At 34.4% G+C, this 19,807-nt stretch overlaps 1 protein-coding gene across 8 annotated transcripts in view; it reads left to right on the top strand.

Annotated features, from left to right (window-relative positions):
- NAV3 (neuron navigator 3) overlaps positions 1-19,807 on the top strand; it is a 1,126,484-nt gene that overhangs the window by 847,887 nt on the left and 258,790 nt on the right. For 7 of the 8 annotated variants that reach the window (XM_074226484.1, XM_074226477.1, XM_074226479.1 and 4 more), the window contains 2 exons: positions 15,897-15,965; positions 19,341-19,480. In XM_074226484.1, the coding sequence (XP_074082585.1) occupies positions 15,897-15,965; positions 19,341-19,480 (209 nt within the window). The remainder of the gene's footprint in view (positions 1-15,896; positions 15,966-19,340; positions 19,481-19,807) is intronic. The other variant, XM_074226482.1, reaches the window with a different exon arrangement.

Consider the following 19,807-nt stretch of genomic DNA (forward strand, 5'->3'; position numbering starts at 1 on the left):
GCTACAAAATTTCATAATAGGAGAAAAGAGTAAGTTGTCTATAAATGAGAAGAGAATAAGTTAGTCTGCAGTTAGAGAATCACATTTCAAAGTCTTTACTTTGTTGGAGAATCAAATATACCTGTGACTATGTTGGTGTGTTACTGGTCTAATAGAGAATGGAACTCTTGGAGTAACAAGCTGAGGAATTTTAAAGTCACATTATCAAAGCGGTTATTGTGAATATGAACTATTATAGTCTCTTAAAATAATACTAGATTTGGTGGAGAATAAGACAGTGAGTGATTTTCTCAGATCTTTTAAAAATGGGGACAATGACATGTAGATTGACAGAGAGGACTGGCAAAGATAAGGAGAAACCAGTGTAACTAGTAACTGTGGAAATATTGAATATAGATCTTGCCTCTGAAACATGCCAAATAAGTGACCCTGGGCAATTCACAACACCTCTCAGGCAATGATCAAAATTGTAGAGTAGGCATGTACCTGGCTCTTTAGTTCCCAGTACCAGTAAAATGACGTCTGCTCAAAAACACACACATACACACACACACAGAGACACACACACACACAGACACACACACACACACACACACACAAAGAAATGTTTCTTTAACATTAATTGCAGTGGAATTTTACCTATAAAATATAAAGTAACTCAGCTATATTTCAAGGACAGGGTCTTGTGGAGAACTACGTGGAGGTAAAAGTATCATGGTCCAAGTAATAGATGGTAGCTAACAGGAGGTGCCCTGAATTTCCAAAATTCCCTTTCATCTTTAGTTCTGCGTCTTCCAATGGTGGTGACTTTGTTATTGTACTATTTTTTGACAAGCACTTCCCCATCTCCTTTACTTTGAGATTTCACAGTATAGCATGCTGGTAGCCTTATTTCTGTCTGTCAGAAGAGATCTGGGACAACAAAGGTTACTATATATTTTTATATACTGTGTTTCACTAATGGAATAAGTTATCATGGTAATGCGTCTAAACTTGCTGTCGTGATGATCCTTCAGCCACCCAGATTCTAAGAAGAAACACATGTGCATTCAAGTTAAGAATCTGTCTCATTGATGGCATAGGCAGTAACTGTTTTTTGTGACTTGTCAGCAGAATTCCAATGGAAGGATAGGTCATTTTATCCCACATCATGGTGATGAGCCCAGTGGGAATCCCAGATGGCCTTTATTAATGCAGTCTTTTGAAGGAACACCTGGGATTTTTGAAGGTCATAAAGTTCAAGATTAAGCTGACATGGTCCAAGACTTTGAACTGTTCCATTCTCTTTCTTTTTAGAAATATAAGTGACTGTTGAGACATACAAGCTTCCAAAATTTTTATTTGTAGATGACTGAAGCCAAGGGGGAAGTATTGGGAAAGCTATAAGCAGACACTTCTGATCAGGAGATGATTGAATTCTCTACCCTTTCTTCACAGCAAAGTTCAGATGTCCTCTTTGAAAATAGATGATCATTGTCTTCCTTGGCAATGGGGGCAGGAAACCGAGATCAGTCTTTCATTTTCAGTATAGTCATAGTTTAGAAAAGGTATAATACCTACCCCTCTCTGAAGTACATTTTTGTATTACAAAATGCTTAATTCAGAAATTTCACCCTTAGTGTTTGGATTATTTTATTGATGTTGAGTGGTGTGTATGAGTCTCTGTGACCCCAATTGGGGTTTTCTTGGCAAAGATGCTGGAGTAGTTGTCCATTTTCTTTTTGAGCTCATTTTACAAATAAGAAAACTGAAGCAATAGGGTTAAGGGTCAAGTAATATATCCAGGGTCAAACAACTCATAATTGTTGGAGACTGCATTTGAACTCAGATCCTATGGGAAATTATGAACTTTTATGCATTGTGCTATGTCTAGGCTTGGCAAATAGTAATTGCTTCCTAAATGCTAGCAATTATCATTGTTGTTATAATATGGAGGTGCTTTTTTGGGACCTCCTTAGGTTGTATCTATGGAATTTTGGGGTCAAAAGTTGTAGACTTTGGGTCATAATTACACATTCTTCTTCAGCATGGTTGAACCACTTCAAAGCTCCACTAATGTGTTGGTAGTTCTATCTTTCCAAGATCATAGATCTGTTGAATATTCCCATCTTTTGCCATTTGGACTTAAGCAAACCTAAACTTATGTCTTAAACCCTTTCTCAGTAGATATAGAAAGAGCTGGTATTTATAATTCTGAAAAATAATATCTAACAAAAGAGCACTGAAATTGGAAGATACCATTTAGGTTTATTGGATATATAATGGATTCATAGAATTTGACTATTAACTTTCTTTGTTTTGGTGGTCTTTTCCTTCACATTCACTCTTTATGCCCTTATAATTGGAATTTCCAAATGGAGAATAGATTGGTGAAATGGAAAGACTGATGGTTCTTTAGTCAGAGGACCTGGGTTCAAATTTTTCTTCTCCATTTTACTATTTGGATTACTAGTGATAATTTGCTTCCCCTAACAGTGCCTCAGTTTTCTCATTTATAAAATTGTGAGTGCACCCAATTGCTGATAAGTTCTCCAATATTAGTTCTGAATCTTCACATTTCTATAAAAATTTCTGATTAAATTCCCTTCTTTTTCATGAAATTATCTTCCTAAGGTTAGGTCACATCTTTTAATGGGTACAATAGAGTTCCTTGTACATGTTTAGTATTTATCTTTATTTTTGTTATACAAAGTTGAAATGAATTATCGGAAACTAAGAATATCAGCTGGATTATTCAGGAATACTTACTACTTGGGTTGGACCAAATGATCTCAAAATTCTATTCCATCAACAAAACCAGTAGAACCAAAGTTTTATTCTATCACAATCCACATAGTGATAATCTATGACTATAACTGGTGTTTTTCATATTAAATTTAACAAAAGTCCATTAGGATTTTTCAATATGAATTATCTAGATAACCACCTTCCTTCTTTAACTTAAGTTTTATATATAACCATGACATTTAATCCTATTTTATTTTCCTTTATAATTTTCTCAGTATATATCCAATTTTCTAATTTCATTGGGGGGGAAAATTGTCATTTAGGTTGACAATATGGACACTATAAGTAAAAGTAATAGGACTGAACTCTATTTAATTATTTATTTGCAAGATAATGGCATTAAGTGACTTGCCCAAGGTCACACAGCTAGGTAATGATTTAGAATGTGAAATCAGATTTGAACTCAGGTCTTCCTGATTCCAGGGTCAGAGCTCTATGGACAATTTATCTTTATATCATTTTCACTACTTTACACATCACTTTGTGTATGCACCTGTTTAATAAGTGATTGTGGTATGAATGAATAAACATGATATGACATAATATTCTTTTAAATGTTGCATTTGCTATTGATCTTGAATACCTCTGATTGCAAAATCTTTATTTCTTTTGTAATTTACACCCACAATTTTGGCTGAGGTTTGTTGTTAATCTTACAAATAGTAAATTGTGATTTTTAACTAAGAATCTTTCTTCTTAGAGCCCTAGAATGTTAACAGTATAGACATCAGATAATATCAAATGGATGTTAGGCAATTAAAACAATTCTTATTGTTTTTGAAGCAACTAAAACCAAGAGAAACCAGCATTTGTCTACCATCTTGTAAAATTTGGTGAGAGAAGAACAAAAGAACAATAGTAAAGTGATACGTGACTTTCATATAAACTAGAGTGATAGAATTTAGACAAAGTACACAGAAGAAAACTTTGAGAACAAAGGGCACCTGTAAGAACATAAATCTGAAATCCTAAATGACATAATTTATTTACAGGGATTTTGAAACTGATTGAATGGAGCAGTTGTTAGTGATTTGATGTTTAATTGGAAGTGATTATTCAAGGTATCTTTGCTGGTTGACTTGCAGTTTAATTTTTAATCAGTGACTTAGATACAGAAATCTTTGTTGTAGTTCTCAATTTTGCTGATGGCACCAAACATGGAATTATAGTTTACACACCGAAAGACAGTTGGAATTTAAAATGATCTTGAGATGCTAGGCTATAGGGCCAAATCTAATAGAGAAAAAAAAATACGCTTAGTTTGACTAACATAAAAAAATCACTTTCTCTAGTACAAGGAGGGCCTCTTAGAAGTTTGTCTGAAAAACAATCTGGGGGATTATGTGCACTGCAATTTCAATATTAAGACAAAGACTATGAAAATGATGAAAACTTCATAAGATTATTACAATCTTATGAAAGAAACATGGGTTCTTAGAAATCATATGTCAAAATTTACAATTAATCTGGTTTTGGGTGTTATCATGACTAGGTAGCACAGGAGATAGAGTCCTAGGTCTGAAGTCCAGAAGATTCCTCTTCCTAAATTCCAGTCTGGCTTCAGATATGTGCTTGCTTGGTGACCCTGGGTAAGTCACTTAACTCTGTCTCATTTCCTCAACTATAACATGTGTTGGAGAAGGAAATAGCATGGCTCTCTTAGGATCTTTGCCAAGAAAACCCCAAATAGGGTCATGAAGAGTCTGGCAAAACTAAACAACCGAACCATAATTTTACCTTTTTTCTTGCATTTTATTCATTTTTTAAACCTAACATCTTTTTTTTGAAGAAATCAATAGTAAACATTTATTAAGTACTTGCCTTATGATCAATGTGCTGATTCCTGTGAATACCAATGCATGATAATATCTCCCTAATGCTAAGCTAGTTTCTTCAAGAAGACATTTATGAATTAGAAAATTTCCAGTGAATAACACTTTCAGGATGGCAAAAGGCATGTGTGTACATGAGAGACGAATTAAGTTTGATATAAATCTAAGATGCAATGTGTGGATTAGCCTGTGTTAAGGCAATGCTGTCTTTCACACATATAGATTTGGGGTTAGAATGGTTACATATCTCTGGAATCTGACCCTGGAGGTATCTACTCGGGCACTTGCTATTTTTCCTATCTCCAAGAAGGGTCTTAGTTTAGAATTATATGTCTACGTTCACATACACACACTCACAAACACATGCACACATGCACACATGCACACATACACACACATCTTTTAAAAAGATTCTATATGTATGAAACAAAATTTCTTTCTTTTAGAATGAGAAAGTATATCTACCAACTTTTCCTCTTCCAAAATCTGATTATAAAATAGATAATCACAAGTAGCGAATACTGAGTAATCCCATTTATTTAAGGAAGCAAGCAAACAAAAGTTGGAGAATTTCTACAGATTAGAATAAATCAAACAATATACAAAGAGAATGAGCATTCCAAAAAGGAAAGCAAGATATCTTAGGTCAAACCAAGGGAGAGCTCCCGATCTTACTAAAAAGGAAATTCTCCGGTGTCCCTAGGGAGGCTAAGTGGAAATGAAAATATCTTGAGGAGCTGACTTCTTCTATGTATCCACAGGTTCTATAGTTTGTTTTTTCTCTCTCCTCCTTGGAGTTGGTCTCTTAGAGAGTTGTCTACCACATGTGTCTTTCCTGAAATTAACCCCTCTATTCATGTACTATTGTGATAGATTTCTCCTTACAGATTGACTTTCAAAGTCCCAGGTATAGAAGTGTATATATAAGGAAAACAATTTCTGAAATAATTGTCATAGATTGCTTTGACTCATTTCTTGAGTAAGTTGCAATAAATTCTTTATAAGGTATTTGGTGGGCTAAGCCGACACAAAGGTCTTGTTCAACTCTGAAATATAATGATAATGCTAATTTGCAAATGGTTTATTTAATATTATCCATCTTCATTGTCATGAATCCACTTTCTTCCAATTAGGATGGAATGAGTATGTCTGAGGCTCTCAGTTGTACTGACTCATCACAAAACTTTATTAATTAAGGCTGAAAGACTTGAAAGTAGGTTAGTTCTCTCTTCTTGAACTTCTCAAAATATTCATATTCATTATGAAGGCTCTCAGAATCAAATAATTTTGAGTTAGAAAGGATCTCAATGCCAAACCCATACTAGAAAGGAATCCCCTAGGTAACATATCTGATAACTTCTCATCTAGTCTTTGTTTAAAGATTTCAATAGAGGGAGAATCTACAATGTCTTAAAACAACCCATCCTTTTTTTTTTTTTGTACAGTTCTATTTGCTGAGGCTTTTTTCATTTCCTAGTCTTTCTGAAATCAAACTTAATTAGTCTTGGTCCTAGTGCTGCCTTCTGGAACTGAACAGAACAAGAATAATATTCTTTCAGCTTTTGAGATATGTTCATACCACTTTCATGTTTCATGTTTCTCCTATCACCAGTCTTCTTTTCTCCAGAGGATTCATGCCCAGATCTTTTAATACATCCTCTTAAGATATAGGAAATAAAAAGAAGCAGAGAGTATATGATGGCAAATTTAATGGAATTTGTATTTAATTTGTTATTACCCAAAAGGGGGTAATTATTATGTTGCTGTGAATTTTAATAACGCTGATGCAGAAGGATAGAAGCTGACTTTACCAAAGGAGATAGGGAGATGGCCTCAAAAGCCCAGAAGATTACAGTTCAGGTTTTACCTCTGAGACATACTGCTTGTATGTCTTTGGACAAGTCCCTTACATACTCAGTACTTGAAGGAACTCTATAAGACTTTAAATGATAGACAAGTTGCAAACCCAATTGGTTATCTGAGAGTTTATACCAATGACCAATGGCTTCTCTTTCCTTTCTTCCTTCTCTTTCTTTCCCTCCTTCCTTCCCTCTCTTCCTGTTTCTATACCTCTGTATCCCCTTCTCCCTCTTTTTTCTCCTTCATCTTCCTCTTTTCTCCCCTATTCATTCTATCTTCTTTTCCTCTCTTTCCCTCATTCTTTCCTTTTTCCCTTTTTCTGATCTAGTAGGTCACTAATATCGATGAAGTTAATAAATAAATTAATTAATATTATTACATTAATATCTTCAGTTTACCTTTTCTGTTTACCAGTCAATTAATACCATCTCACTTTTTTTTAAATTTGAGATGAAAAAAGAGAGAAATGTAACAGAGACTAAATGACTTTATCAAGGCTATCTGATAAGAAAGATGAAAGGCAACTTTACCAGGTAACAAATTGCTTAAATGTTCATTAGTTCAGGATACTGCAGTTTCTCAAAAGAGAAAGTTAAAGAAAAGATGAAGGGAGAAAAGAGAAAGAAGGAATAATAAGGAAAAATTTTCAGTTTTGCTTGGTAGTTGATTCTCAGTTGTAATCCAAGATCTTTTTCCTTCTGAAATATCATATTCCAAGCTTACAAGCCTTTAATGTAGTCACTACTAAGTCCTCTGTAATCCTGACTGTAGGTACACAATATTTGAATTGTTTCTTTTTTGCTGCTTGTAATATTTTCTCTTTGACTTGGGAGTTCTGGAATTTAGCTTTAATATTCCTAGGAACTTTTTTGGAGGGTGGGGAATTTCAGGAAGAGATCAGTGAATTCCCTCAATTTCTATTTTGCCCTCTGCATCTAGGATATCAGGAAATTTTCTTGTAGAAATTCTTTAAAAATGAAGTCAAGGCTCTTTTCCTAGTCTTGACTTTCAGGTAGTCCAGTAACGTTTAAACTGTTTTTTCTGGATCTGCTTTCTAGATCAGTTATTTTTCAAATGAGATATTTCATGTTTTATTCTAATGTTTTATTCTTTTGCTTTTGTTTCATTGTTTTTTGATTCCTCACAAAGCTTTCCTTATTTCCATTATACATTTGAAGGAGTTGTTTTCTTCATACAGTTTTCTTCTCTCCTTTCCAACTGGCCAATTCTACTTTTAAAGGCATTCTTCTCCTCATTAACTTTTTGGACTGCTTTTTCCATTTCACATCAATTTGTTTTTAACATGTTATTTTCTTTGGTAATTTTTTTTTTTTGCATTTCCTTGATCAAGCTGCTGACTTGGTTTTCATGATTTTCCTGCATCACTCTCATTTCTCTGAACAATTTTTCTTCTACCTCCCTTACTTGATTTTCCAAATCTTTTTTTTTGAGTTCTTCATTAGCCTGAGCCTGTGCCCTGATTTTGGGGTGCTTCCCAAGCTTCTGAGTGTTATTAGGACACCCCCACAAGGACCTCAGTTCCTTCAATGTCTTTTGAGAGGCTCTGACTGTTCTCCAGGTCTGTGCTCTGGTCTGTGGATAACCACAAGCACACCTCTCTGCTCTGGAGCTGTGAGGAGGGTCCCTGCTCTGCTGTGGTAATATGGGACCCCAGACTGTGGTCAGGGACTGAATGTGGACAAAGCACCAGAGTCCTGTCCCAGAGATAGTGGAGCAGTATAGATGGTACCTTATGTGGACTGAGCACTCTGAAAGCAGTTGCCTGGCGGCCCCATGTTGGGTGGCTCCCTGCTTGGTGGCTCCATGGGTTTATTTCCATTTCCCTGGACTGGGGCTGCACCAAGGGTCACTGCTGGCCTGGTGTCCATGATCACTCTAGCAGAAGGTTCCCGTTGATCTTCCAAGTTGTGCTTGGTGACCCCTGGGTTTGGAGATCTGGATACTATTCTACCGGAAGCCCAGGTACCCCCAGGGACCCAGGAGCCCCATTGACTGTTCCTGGCACCATGCTGTGACTGTGCTGCCACCCCCTCCGACTCCTGCAGAACAGAGTCTTCCTATGGACCTTCCAAGTTACCTTGGGTTGGAGAATTTCCTCACTGGGTCTTTCTGTGGCTTCTGACTCTCTAAAGTTTAGTTAGACATAATTTTAAAACCTTTGGAGTTTCTTGGAAGAGAGCCTCTGGGAAATCCTGCCTTCACACTGCCATCTTGTCTCTGCCCATCCAGAAGAAATTTTCTTTTTGAGGATTTTGAACTTCTTCATTTGTTAATATCTCAAAGTAGGGATAGCTTATGTAGAGTTGGCCAGAGATTTGGGTCTCTGGCAATTATTTATAAATAAATTGGTAAAGTGTGATCTAGTCTACCTGGGGGGTATGAAATGAAAGAAATTGGTGAGTTCATGAAACCTGTGGGTCAACTGTAGTTCCCTCTCCTCTCCCTTCTTATTAACCTGTAGTTTTCTTAGTGGAAAATATACTGTGAATCAAAGAAACTGGCATAGCAACATTACCTTAATGCCAAGAATATGGGATTTGAGAATTTCTACATGGTTTTCAGGAAATCATCATCTCTTGTTTTCCTTTGGCACAGTAGTTTGTCCTTAAGGAATTAAAAACACTAGGAATGATCTATGCTTAGTTTACAGAAGTTTATTGCCAGCCCTATCCAAATAACTGGTGCTCACTCAATGTATGTGGATCCATTTTTCCATATCAACTCCTCTTGGATACCTCTTCATGATCAACTTTCAGGTAGATTTCCCTAGGTCACAACTGCCCCAGGGTTTTATTTGTACCAAGGATACTAACTCTAAAACTATAACTGAAGAGCCCTCAGTGATAAGCTTGCTGTTAAACAGCCAGATAATATGATCTGCTTAAAGCAAAGGAATTTACTAAAGTAGCCAACAAGAAAAAATAGCAATATGATAGCTACTTTGTGAACCTAGGGAATGTTCTTCCACACAAAAAAAGTAAGTGGAAAGAGGGGATGCACATGGAGTTCATAAATGTAGACACGGGAAGTATATGTGGTCAAGTGAATTTATATCTTGAGCTCCGTTAATCCCCTTAATCTCTCCTCGGGATATCATGCTGTTTCCCACGGAGACTAGCATATTTCCTATACTCTACCATACTCCCTGAACCTGTTCTTGAGTGGAACACTGTATTTAATTTTCTATCTTGGAATCAGCTAAAATCCTAGCTTGGAGTATGACTCTACCCTTTCAGGTAGAATAAGAGCACATACTCTAAAACCAGTAGGATTCATTGCTTTTCTCTATATTTGGAAGTTTGGACAAGCTTCGGTTTACTATTTTACTCATGTATGAAGGGGATTAGTTGAGAAAAGTAGGGTGTAACAAAACTTTGGAAGGTCTTGGATGTCAGAGTACGGAGTTTGTATTTCATTCAATTGATGGTGAGGTATCACTGTAAGTTTTAGAACTGAGTAATGTGATGAGACTTATGTATTAGAAAACTTCTTCTAGTAGCAATTTGAAAGATTGACTAGAAAGATGAACTGAGCTTAACAACACTAGTTGGAAGAATATTTTAAGAGTCTAGACAGGAGATGGCAAGTACATGAATAAGCTTTGTGTTGGTTCAAATGGGAAAGAACCAAGACAACAGACATTATTAAGATAGATTCACCAGAATTTAGAAAGCAATTTGAATGGAAGTGGAAGGTTAAAGGAGTTTAAAAGATGATAAAACTAAGAAAATGCATAGAAATTATTATTGTTGTTCAGTTGTGACAACTCCTCATGACCCCATTATTTTTTTCTTGGCAAAGGCACTTGAGTGATTCGCCATTTCCTTCTCCAAATGAGGTTAAGTGACTTGCCCTGGATCACACAGCTAGTTTCTGAGGTTAGATTTGAACTCTAATCTTCCTTGACTCAAAGCTCAACTCTCATTTGAATGTGTCACCTGGTTGACCTCAATAATTAAGAGAAAATTCGGGGGAGCAATCAGTTTACTTATAATGATTTCATTATTTTGGTATTTTGAGTTTGAATTGCATATTTGAGTGTATATATTTAACCAACAATTGAAAATGGAAGCTTAAGTCTCTGAGAAGAGGTAGAGACTAGAGTGAGATTTAGAAATTTAACTTGATTGACATAATTGAAGCTATGAGAGAGAATAGAGAGATTGTTAAATAATGTAGAGAGAAAGTTGAAAAAAAGGAGCAAATATTTAGTTGTAGAAAATGTCCACGATGGAGTAAAGGGGAAAGAAATAGAATCAATGGAGGAGGAGGACAATAGAAGTCAGAAGATTTCTATAATTAATCATAATTATTAACTATAATTGTCATTATGTATAATTAATATTCTTCTAATCTTTCAACTTTGACTCCTCACTGTCTTGTTCATTATGTCTGATCTCTTGCCATTTCCTTTATATTGGACCTTCTCAATATTTTCTTGCCTTTCAGATCTCATTACCACCATCCTGGGCCAGGCATTTCTTATCTCCCTCTAACTAGTATGGCAACTAGCTTATTTTTCTCTGTTTCTTCTCTCTGTCCTTTCTAACTCATTCTTCAGAACACTTCAAAATAAGTAATCCTGGTCATAGAATAATACAACATTCAATATATTTCACCCCTGTTACAAAAAAAATCCCCAACTTCTTACTCTGATGTTCAAGGCTTCTCAAAGGATAATTCCAACATATTTTCCTGCCATATCTCCCAGTACTCTCAACAATACTCAGTTCTTTTTTAGAGATTTGTTCATTCACTATTTTTTCTTTTTCTTTTTTTAGATTTTTTTAAGGCAATGCGGTTAAGTGGCTTGCCCAAGACCACACAGCTAGATAATTATTAAGTGTCTGAGGTCAGATTTGAACCAAGGTACTCCTGACTCCAAGGCCGGTGCTCTATCCACTGTGCCACCTAGCCGCCCCATTCACTATTTTTTCAAATAAATGTCCTACTTTCCTATCTCTGCACATTTATTCATAGTTTTGCTTTTCTCAGTAATGAATTCAGTCTTGACTGTTATGAGTCAGATAAAAAAGTAATCATAATTCATATTCTCCATAAGTGATTAAAGATTTGCAAGAACTTTTCTTTCAAAAAACCTGTAAACTTCCATTGAAGTTGGAAGTACAATGCTCCACATTTTCAAATAGGGAAAACTGAGACTTTGAAGTATTACATGACTTGCCAGTGGTTATATAACCAGTAATTGGAATTTTGAATGCAAATCTCCTAATTCCAAGCACTCTTAATAATTGTGGTGTGCCACTTGCCCTTGCCTTAATAAAATCTTCTTTGAACCCTTCAAATGATTTCAATTTTTCCCCCTCTCCTTAACCAGCCTAGATTTTAAAAATCTCTCCTATGAATCTTAAGATTTTCCATTTTGATTTGCTAATTATATATTTGTTTTATTCCTTTGTGAAAATCATAAAGGATAATTTATCCAAAACTTTAATATGTGCAAAATATTTGACATATAATAACCAGTGTTCATTTGGAATTATATAGTTTGCAAGGCGTTTGACATATTATCTTTTTTCTGAATTTCATAATAATCCTAAGTGCCATTACTATCTTACTATCTTCATTTTACTGAAAAGGCAGTAGAAGATGAGAAATTCAAATGACGTGCCTATTGTTATTCAGTTATTTCAGTACTTTCTAACTTCATGATCCCAATGGGATTTTCTTGGCAAAGATACTGGAATGCTTTGTAATTTTCTTCTACAGCACATTTTACAGATAAGGAGACCGAGGCAAATAAGATCAAGTGACTTACCCAATGTCACTTAATTATTAAGTAACTGAGGCCACGTTTGAACTCAGCTTTTCTTGCCTACACACCTGGTTCTCTACCACTGTGCTATCTAATTGCCCTTCTTACCTGTGGGTCACTAGTAAGTGTCTGAGACAGGGTTGCAAACTTTCACTAAGGTCTTTATAATTCCATGTCTGACACTGTCTAATAATAATATCTAGTGACCCAGAAAATAAACTGTAAGATTCCACAGCATGTTTGTGTGTGTGTGTGTGTGTGTGTGTGTGTGTGTGTGAGTATTTGTATTAGTAATCTTTGTATCCCCTTTAGGGCCCCAAACAATGCTTTAAACACAGTATTTGTAGGATTAATTAGCATAAGAGAAAATGGTAAAACTATGATTGACACTCGTACTTGACTCAAATATTCATTACAAGGTACTGCATACCCATACACTTTATTTTTCCTGATTATTGAGAAATGATTTATTGTCTAGTATCTAGCCTACTCAGTAAAAGAATTTTCAACGAAACTGGTTTCTAAGTAGGAATCTTTATATAATTTTTAAGTAATATATTGATAAGTTATTGCTACCTAAATTCTTAATATTATATATAAAATGTGTGTATGTATGTATATAGATTTCTCATTTTTTATAATTTAGTTATTTTCTTATAATAATATATTGTATCACTACAGTTTATCTTTCCTTTATATTGAAAGAAAATATGAATATCCCCTTGCCTGATGGCAAATATAGCATCCTCTACTTCTAAGTACTATGCATTGCTGCTCATAATTCTAGTGCCTTCAACAAATATTATCATCTCTATCTCACATGCCAAAATCTCCAATATTTTATGCTGAATGCTAAACTTAAAAAAACTATGAAAATAATAGGACAGCTAGATGGATTTGGTTTCAGGAAGACTTGGAATATAAATCCAACTTCAGATTCACCACCTGTGAGACCCTGGCCAAATCAATTAACCTTGTTTGCCTTAGTTTTCTTTTCTGTGAAATGAGCTGGGATAGGAAATGGCAAACCATTCCTGTGTCTGTGCCAAGCAAACTCCAACAGGTTCACACACACACCTGAATAGCAACAAAATAATAAAAGAGTATACAACTAAATGTATTATAAATAGGGATGAATCTAGGCTTCTTCTCATCTTAACATTGTTAAAAAAATAAGGTGGCATATGAATAGATCTTGAACGTCTTAATAAAAGTTTATTGCATTCTTCTTGTAACTGTTCTGGAGATGAAAATGAGAACTAGCGGGCAGCATCTTTTTTTGGTTTTCCTGTAGAATCAAAGACCCCTAGGTAGCAACTACTTGTGTTACATATGAGAAAATGGAGTACAGGAAAGACAGGTGATATGCCCAAGAAGTTACAAATTTCAACGGTTCAATTTAAATCTAAATTTTCTGACTTTCAGTCAGCATTTTTGAGTCTATTTTTCTCTGTTTGATGTCTGTATAAATACATGTATATTTAGTTGATGTGAGATAAATGGGAGACATTTCATTCCTCAAAAGGCGCTACTGAAGTTGACAGACTCATTCCTGTGAATGATGGAGATAAGGAATAGATTCGGTTCCCTGTAACTTCCCTTATGATTAAATATTCCTTTAGCCCTAGCCAGGTAGTCATAACCTCTTCTCAGCACAGATAATGACATTGGGATAGAGTATTTATGTAGTTAAAATAAAATTTTGATCAATCTGAAAGAATTGTAGAATTTATTTTTGTAAAATTGACTTTATGATAGTAACTGTATTAGATGAGTACCAAAGCTATGTCTGGAGTGACCATTCCCTACATTGCATGAAACATGTCCTGTCATTACTATTCTCTGTATCAGTGGTTCTCAAAGTGAAGTCCAGGGACCATTAAGGTTCACTGAGTCCTTTTCAGGGAATCATTAATGTCAAAGCATTTTTTCATAATGTTAGGTGTTTTAATCAGTGACGTGACCAGTAGATGTATGGAAATATGTTTATATATCCATATGCATATATATGCATGTCTATACATATGTGTGTTTATAAACATATACATTCACTGAAACAAAGTATCTTTGGGGTATATTCAATCCTTTTCAAGAGTGTAAAGGGGGTGGCTAGGTTGCACAGTGGATAGAGCACCAGCGTTGGAGTCAGGAGTACCTGAGTTCAAATCTGGCCTCAGACATTTAATAATTACCTAGCTGTGTGGCCTTGGGCAAGCCACTTAACCCCATTGCCTTGCAAAAAAAAAAACTCCAAAAAAAAAGTGTAAAGAGTGCTGAGACCAATTTTCTTGAGAACTACTGGTCTACATCTTGATTCCTCTGTTTGCATGTCCATAGTCCTTCTCTTTCAGAGATACCATAACCATAAATAATCCTTTGCCTAACTAATCATGCCCATGTTGTTGTACATATAGCTGGCTTATCTGTCTTTCTGTCCTTCATAAATCTACCTGTCCATCCATGTACAGAAGAAGACAAAAGAAAGGTTTACACTGGCTTGGAAAGAAATCAAGTTTTGATTCTGAATGTACAGATTATATAATAGTGAAAATTTCATCTTGAAAAAGTTGCCCAAAATGTAGAAGTTGAACCTTCTCCCCCGCTCCTACTCACACACAATTTGGTGATTGGTCTCATCCTGCCACCTTATAAGAGTGAATTGAACTCATGCAAGTTATGTTAACACACTGACTCTCAAATCAGAGTACCTGGATATAAATCCTTCTTCTGATATATACTGCAAATGTGACCTTCCTGGGATGAACTTTCCTCATATTTAAAATGAGGGAGAAAAATCAGATATCCCCTAAGGATCCTTTGACTCTTGATCCAAGGTCCTGTAAAAATTCCTCTACCCCAAATGAGAGAGCTTTATTCAAATAGATTTTAAAATGTCAAAAAATACTGACCCAGGTTAACTCTATGACTATAGGTAAGACATTTAATCTCTCAATATCCTAGACAAATTTCTGAAATTCATAAATTAAGACTCACTGTTCATCTGCTTGAATTAAAACAGTTTCAGAGTTCCTTTCACTGATTATATTATAGGTCTAGAACATTCCTTCCTTTACAATCATTCATATATATATATATCACTATATCTCTTTATCTCTATTGATATATGGAATATAATATATATAATATGATAATATAATACATATATTCATATAGAAAGAATTATTTAAATGATAGTTGTTTCTGAAATTTTGCTTTTAATAGCCGATTTTAAAAAATATTACTCCTTCTGGATATTAATAATCTATAGCAAAATTTGAATCTTCCATTTTACCAGGTTAAATTTAAAATACTTAATACATTTTAGCATGTTTTATTTATTTTGAAAATAGATTACACTTTGAGAAAGTAGCCATATTTTCATAAGTGAAAATGAACTTTTTTATGGAGAAATCAATCAGAAATGTTACATAATCTCATGGAGTATTCATTACCTAAGATCATAATGTATGCTTTACATTGATTCATGATTTTCCAATTAATTTGTTTTCATACATGTTCAGATTGCATTTCATGAACTCATAATTTTCTTGTAAGTTTGTGCTTTCTTTGCATCTTCCAAGAATCTCTTTAATTCAATTTCTCTATTTCTCCTCATACAGTCTGGCAGCCAGATATGCAGCTCAGTCTAATCACAGTGGGATTGCAACCAGTCAGAAAAAGGCTTCTAGGTCAGTTAATATCTCTAATTTATTGCTTATTAGTGATACTCAAATTCCCTCTTGGTCTTTTTTTTTTTTGGTCACCTTAAACTTCAAAAAATGTGTCTCCATGTTGGGGTTGGGGCAGAGAGGGATATTTCATAATACTGAACTATGTCATAGCAAAGCTCTATGCCAGCCAGGTCTTGGTGACCCACAGTTTCACAAAAGACAACTAGACACCTTGGGATCCTCCTAATTTATTTATTTTGATGCCAAAGTGAATCCTGACTTCTCATTTGGAACCACATCAGGTCAGGAACATGAGTAGAGGAGAGTGTCTACCCCAGATGTCTGATGCATTCAGGAAACAATTCCAGATCATTTGTGAACATTTTTAAGACCAACCAAGGGCCATGTTTATCATGTGTCAGAACTGAGAAAGGCTGATAGAACTCTTTGCAAAGATCTCCTGTGAAGTCAGCCTGATGACTTCCCTTTGGAAAGTAACTATTTACTGTCATAAAGACATTAAGGAAATTGGGTTTTCTTCCATTGCATAGGGTGTGCATTTTAAAGTTGGTTTACAATTATTAGTTATGACTACTCAGTTTTTAGTTAAATATTAAAGATGAAATATTTAGAATATAAAGAATACTCTGCAGAGTGAAGATGTAATAATTTGAATATAACATATTGCTGAGGGCATAATAATTGACTTGGAGCAGGTGAGGGAGGTAGCATACTTCATACCCATCATCATTATATTAATCTATATCTTGTTTTCACTGTGAGACCTTCCCAGTGCTATTTCATTGAATTAGTTAATGATCTTATTGTCTAATAATGTTACTTAAGTTCACTGCATCTGAGGCCCAGAGCAGAGGTAGGTATCTTCCCTTTAATTTATCTTTTTAATGTTGAGAATGGTTTTATAGAAGATAATGAAAAAATAGAAACTCATTTAGAGCAAAAGAAATTATCTGCAAAAGTGTGAGGAACAGTATGCTATATCTTGCATGATTTGTTCCTCTTATTATTTCTATGATCACTGCCTATAAAATATATTTCATATTATATGATTTACATAAAATAATATATTATTAATATTAGTTCAGATATTAGTAATATTATACAACATACTTTAAAAACAAGACTCATGGATTTCTCATTTATCTTTCTCATTTATCTCCTAATTACCATTAGTGAATCATTCTAGTTTCTGAGCTGCCTGCCAGATTTTGCTGCTATTTACCAGAGTGATCTCATTGCAATAAGTGTAAATTCCAAGTCTTAGTTGATCTGCTGCCCTGCAGGAAGACCACAACTGATCATTTACCTGAAAGTGAGCATTGGAAATATTTGAAAATGGCTGCAGCTTTGTATATACCATGGCTTGTGATTGGTAGATCATTTAAAAAGATGTTTATTTTTATATGCATTAAAATCACATCCCAGAAAACAACCAACCAACAAAAACTCCTATCCCTGAAACCAAACAAAATTATAAATACATTGAAGCTTTTTAAAAAGGATTCTAAGTATGTGGTTATTTTGTCTTTTATGTGTTCATCTTGCCCTATAATATCATGTTTAATTGCTGGGGGGAAAAACAGTGTGCTTGTACTGAGGAAATCCTGTGATTTTGTGGATTGAAAATAGTGGAATATTATCAAGGTGAATTGAGATGAATATTTTAATAGTTGTCATTTTCAAAGAATTCATATATCTAATCAATGTTGTAAAAGTATATAAATGCTTTCATGATATAGAGCTTTCAAAAAAAAGATGAGATATATCTTCCATTTATAGCTTATTGGTTTTTATAATTTATTTTCCCCAAATAGTATGATATAACAGCTCTACCCATGAACCTTCAGATGGTGGCAGCAGATGATAGGAAATCTACTGAATAGCTGGTGATCACATATTTTCTTACAGGATCTTAGAATATCAACACTAGCTGAATTTTAATAGTTTAATAGATCATAGTTTCTATATCTTCCTAGAATTATGCATTTATATACTAAAATGCACAATTAGATCTATAAAATCAGCATACTCCTAGTCCCTTGTTAATCAGTGCTTACATTTTAAAAAAACAAACTTCTTAAAAAGTGAATGTTTCAATCTGGATATGTAAATATAGCTTCAACTAAATGATATTAGATCATAACATCTTAATATTCATTACTTAATTACATTATGTCTAATAACAGTGGATAAATATTAGGACTTCTTTTTAACATTCAAAATTGTTGTGATTCTAAATATACATGGCCGTAACTGTACTATGGGTATTCATCAATCAAAAAAATTATACAGTGGATAAAAATGTTATGAATTCAGAAACTATTTCTAAAGGATTTGCATATTTAAATATGATTGAGGTCATAGTACTTCAAATTTGAAAACCAAAAATGTATAATATTGTTTATTTGTTCTAAAGAAGGTATAAATGCGAAATTATTGTTGGAGTTAAGGCAAAAGGATAGTGGTTGGTAAGGTTGTTTTTACAGACTTTGATACGCCTTTGGCATGCTCAGGGACCTTGACCCACAGGTTGGTAACTATTTTGCTACAGAAACGACAAGTTAAAATGTACTTCCATAATATTCAAAGATAATACTTTTTGATGGTGCTGATTTTTACAAGATTCCCACAATATGAATTTTGAGTGTTTTCACAGTGATAATAGAAAATAGCTTTGAGCTCAGTAACAGTTGCTTTCCTTGTATAATAGAATATTGGCTTAGATGACATAAATAACCAGAGTGGGAGCATAGTTGTATTTTTTTAACTCATGCAAAAATAAAATTATTTTATGAAAAGCTCACTATCTAGTGGAAATTGAACTTATGCCCTTGGCCTCAGAACCATGTTTTAAATAATTAGCTTATCTGATTTGACCTCTTGATTAACATTTACTATGAACAATTTGGTTTTAAGATAAATTTTAGCATTTATAGTCATGCTAACTTAGATCAGTTCTCTAAAACACTCCTGAAAGCTGGTCATCAGTGGAGAAAAGAGCAGTACAATTGGTTGTAGAGCCTTGTAGAAAAGAACCAATAAGCTATATTCAATCACATATGATAGGAAAACATTGATTTTAGCTTAAAAATTACATTTTAACTTGCATTCCCATTGAAGTGTTTTTTCTTTGGATATTTTATTGGAAAGTGAAACTACAATTGTTTTGAATAGGGAACATTTAACCTTTTAAAAAATGCAACTCCTCTTAGAGATAGAAAAATTCTTCTTTACATGTCCTAGATCTACCAAAATATAGTTTAGGGCAGCTTATGCCGTAGCCATTCAATCATTTTTTATTCTGCTCAGAACATCCTATTCTTCTTGTCTTTTCTAGATGCATCATAACCTAATTTCATTATGCTATTCTAGGCTTCCAGGGCCCTCAAGGGTGCCAGCTGCAGGAAGCAGTAGCAAGGTCCAAGGAGCTTCTAATTTAAATCGGAGAAGTCAGAGTTTTAATAGTATTGACAAAAACAAGCCTCCACATTATGCAAATGGAAATGACAAAGGTAAGTGTGTCACTGTTACATCATTACAGAGATCTTCTGAAAGGCTATCTTTAAATCTTCAAGCCTCCATTAAATCTTATGATACTAAAGACTATTTTGGATAGGGGTAAGTCCTTGAAATGAAAACATGAACTTTGTAGTTTCTCAGTGAATATATGATCTCTGAACCTTCAACCCAGGCTTTTCTTTCCTTTTCCACTCCTTTGGGACAAGCACATTCATAAAATGATGCTGTTCGAACTCTTATTTCCTTACACCTTTACTTTGTGTAAAAGTTGGAATTTTGTTTATATTTTGGGGGTGTTAGGAAATTAGTATCTACACAAT

This window comes from Macrotis lagotis, chromosome 2 (genome assembly GCF_037893015.1).
Source record: "Macrotis lagotis isolate mMagLag1 chromosome 2, bilby.v1.9.chrom.fasta, whole genome shotgun sequence".
In the NCBI taxonomy this organism is placed as follows: domain Eukaryota; kingdom Metazoa; phylum Chordata; class Mammalia; order Peramelemorphia; family Peramelidae; genus Macrotis; species Macrotis lagotis.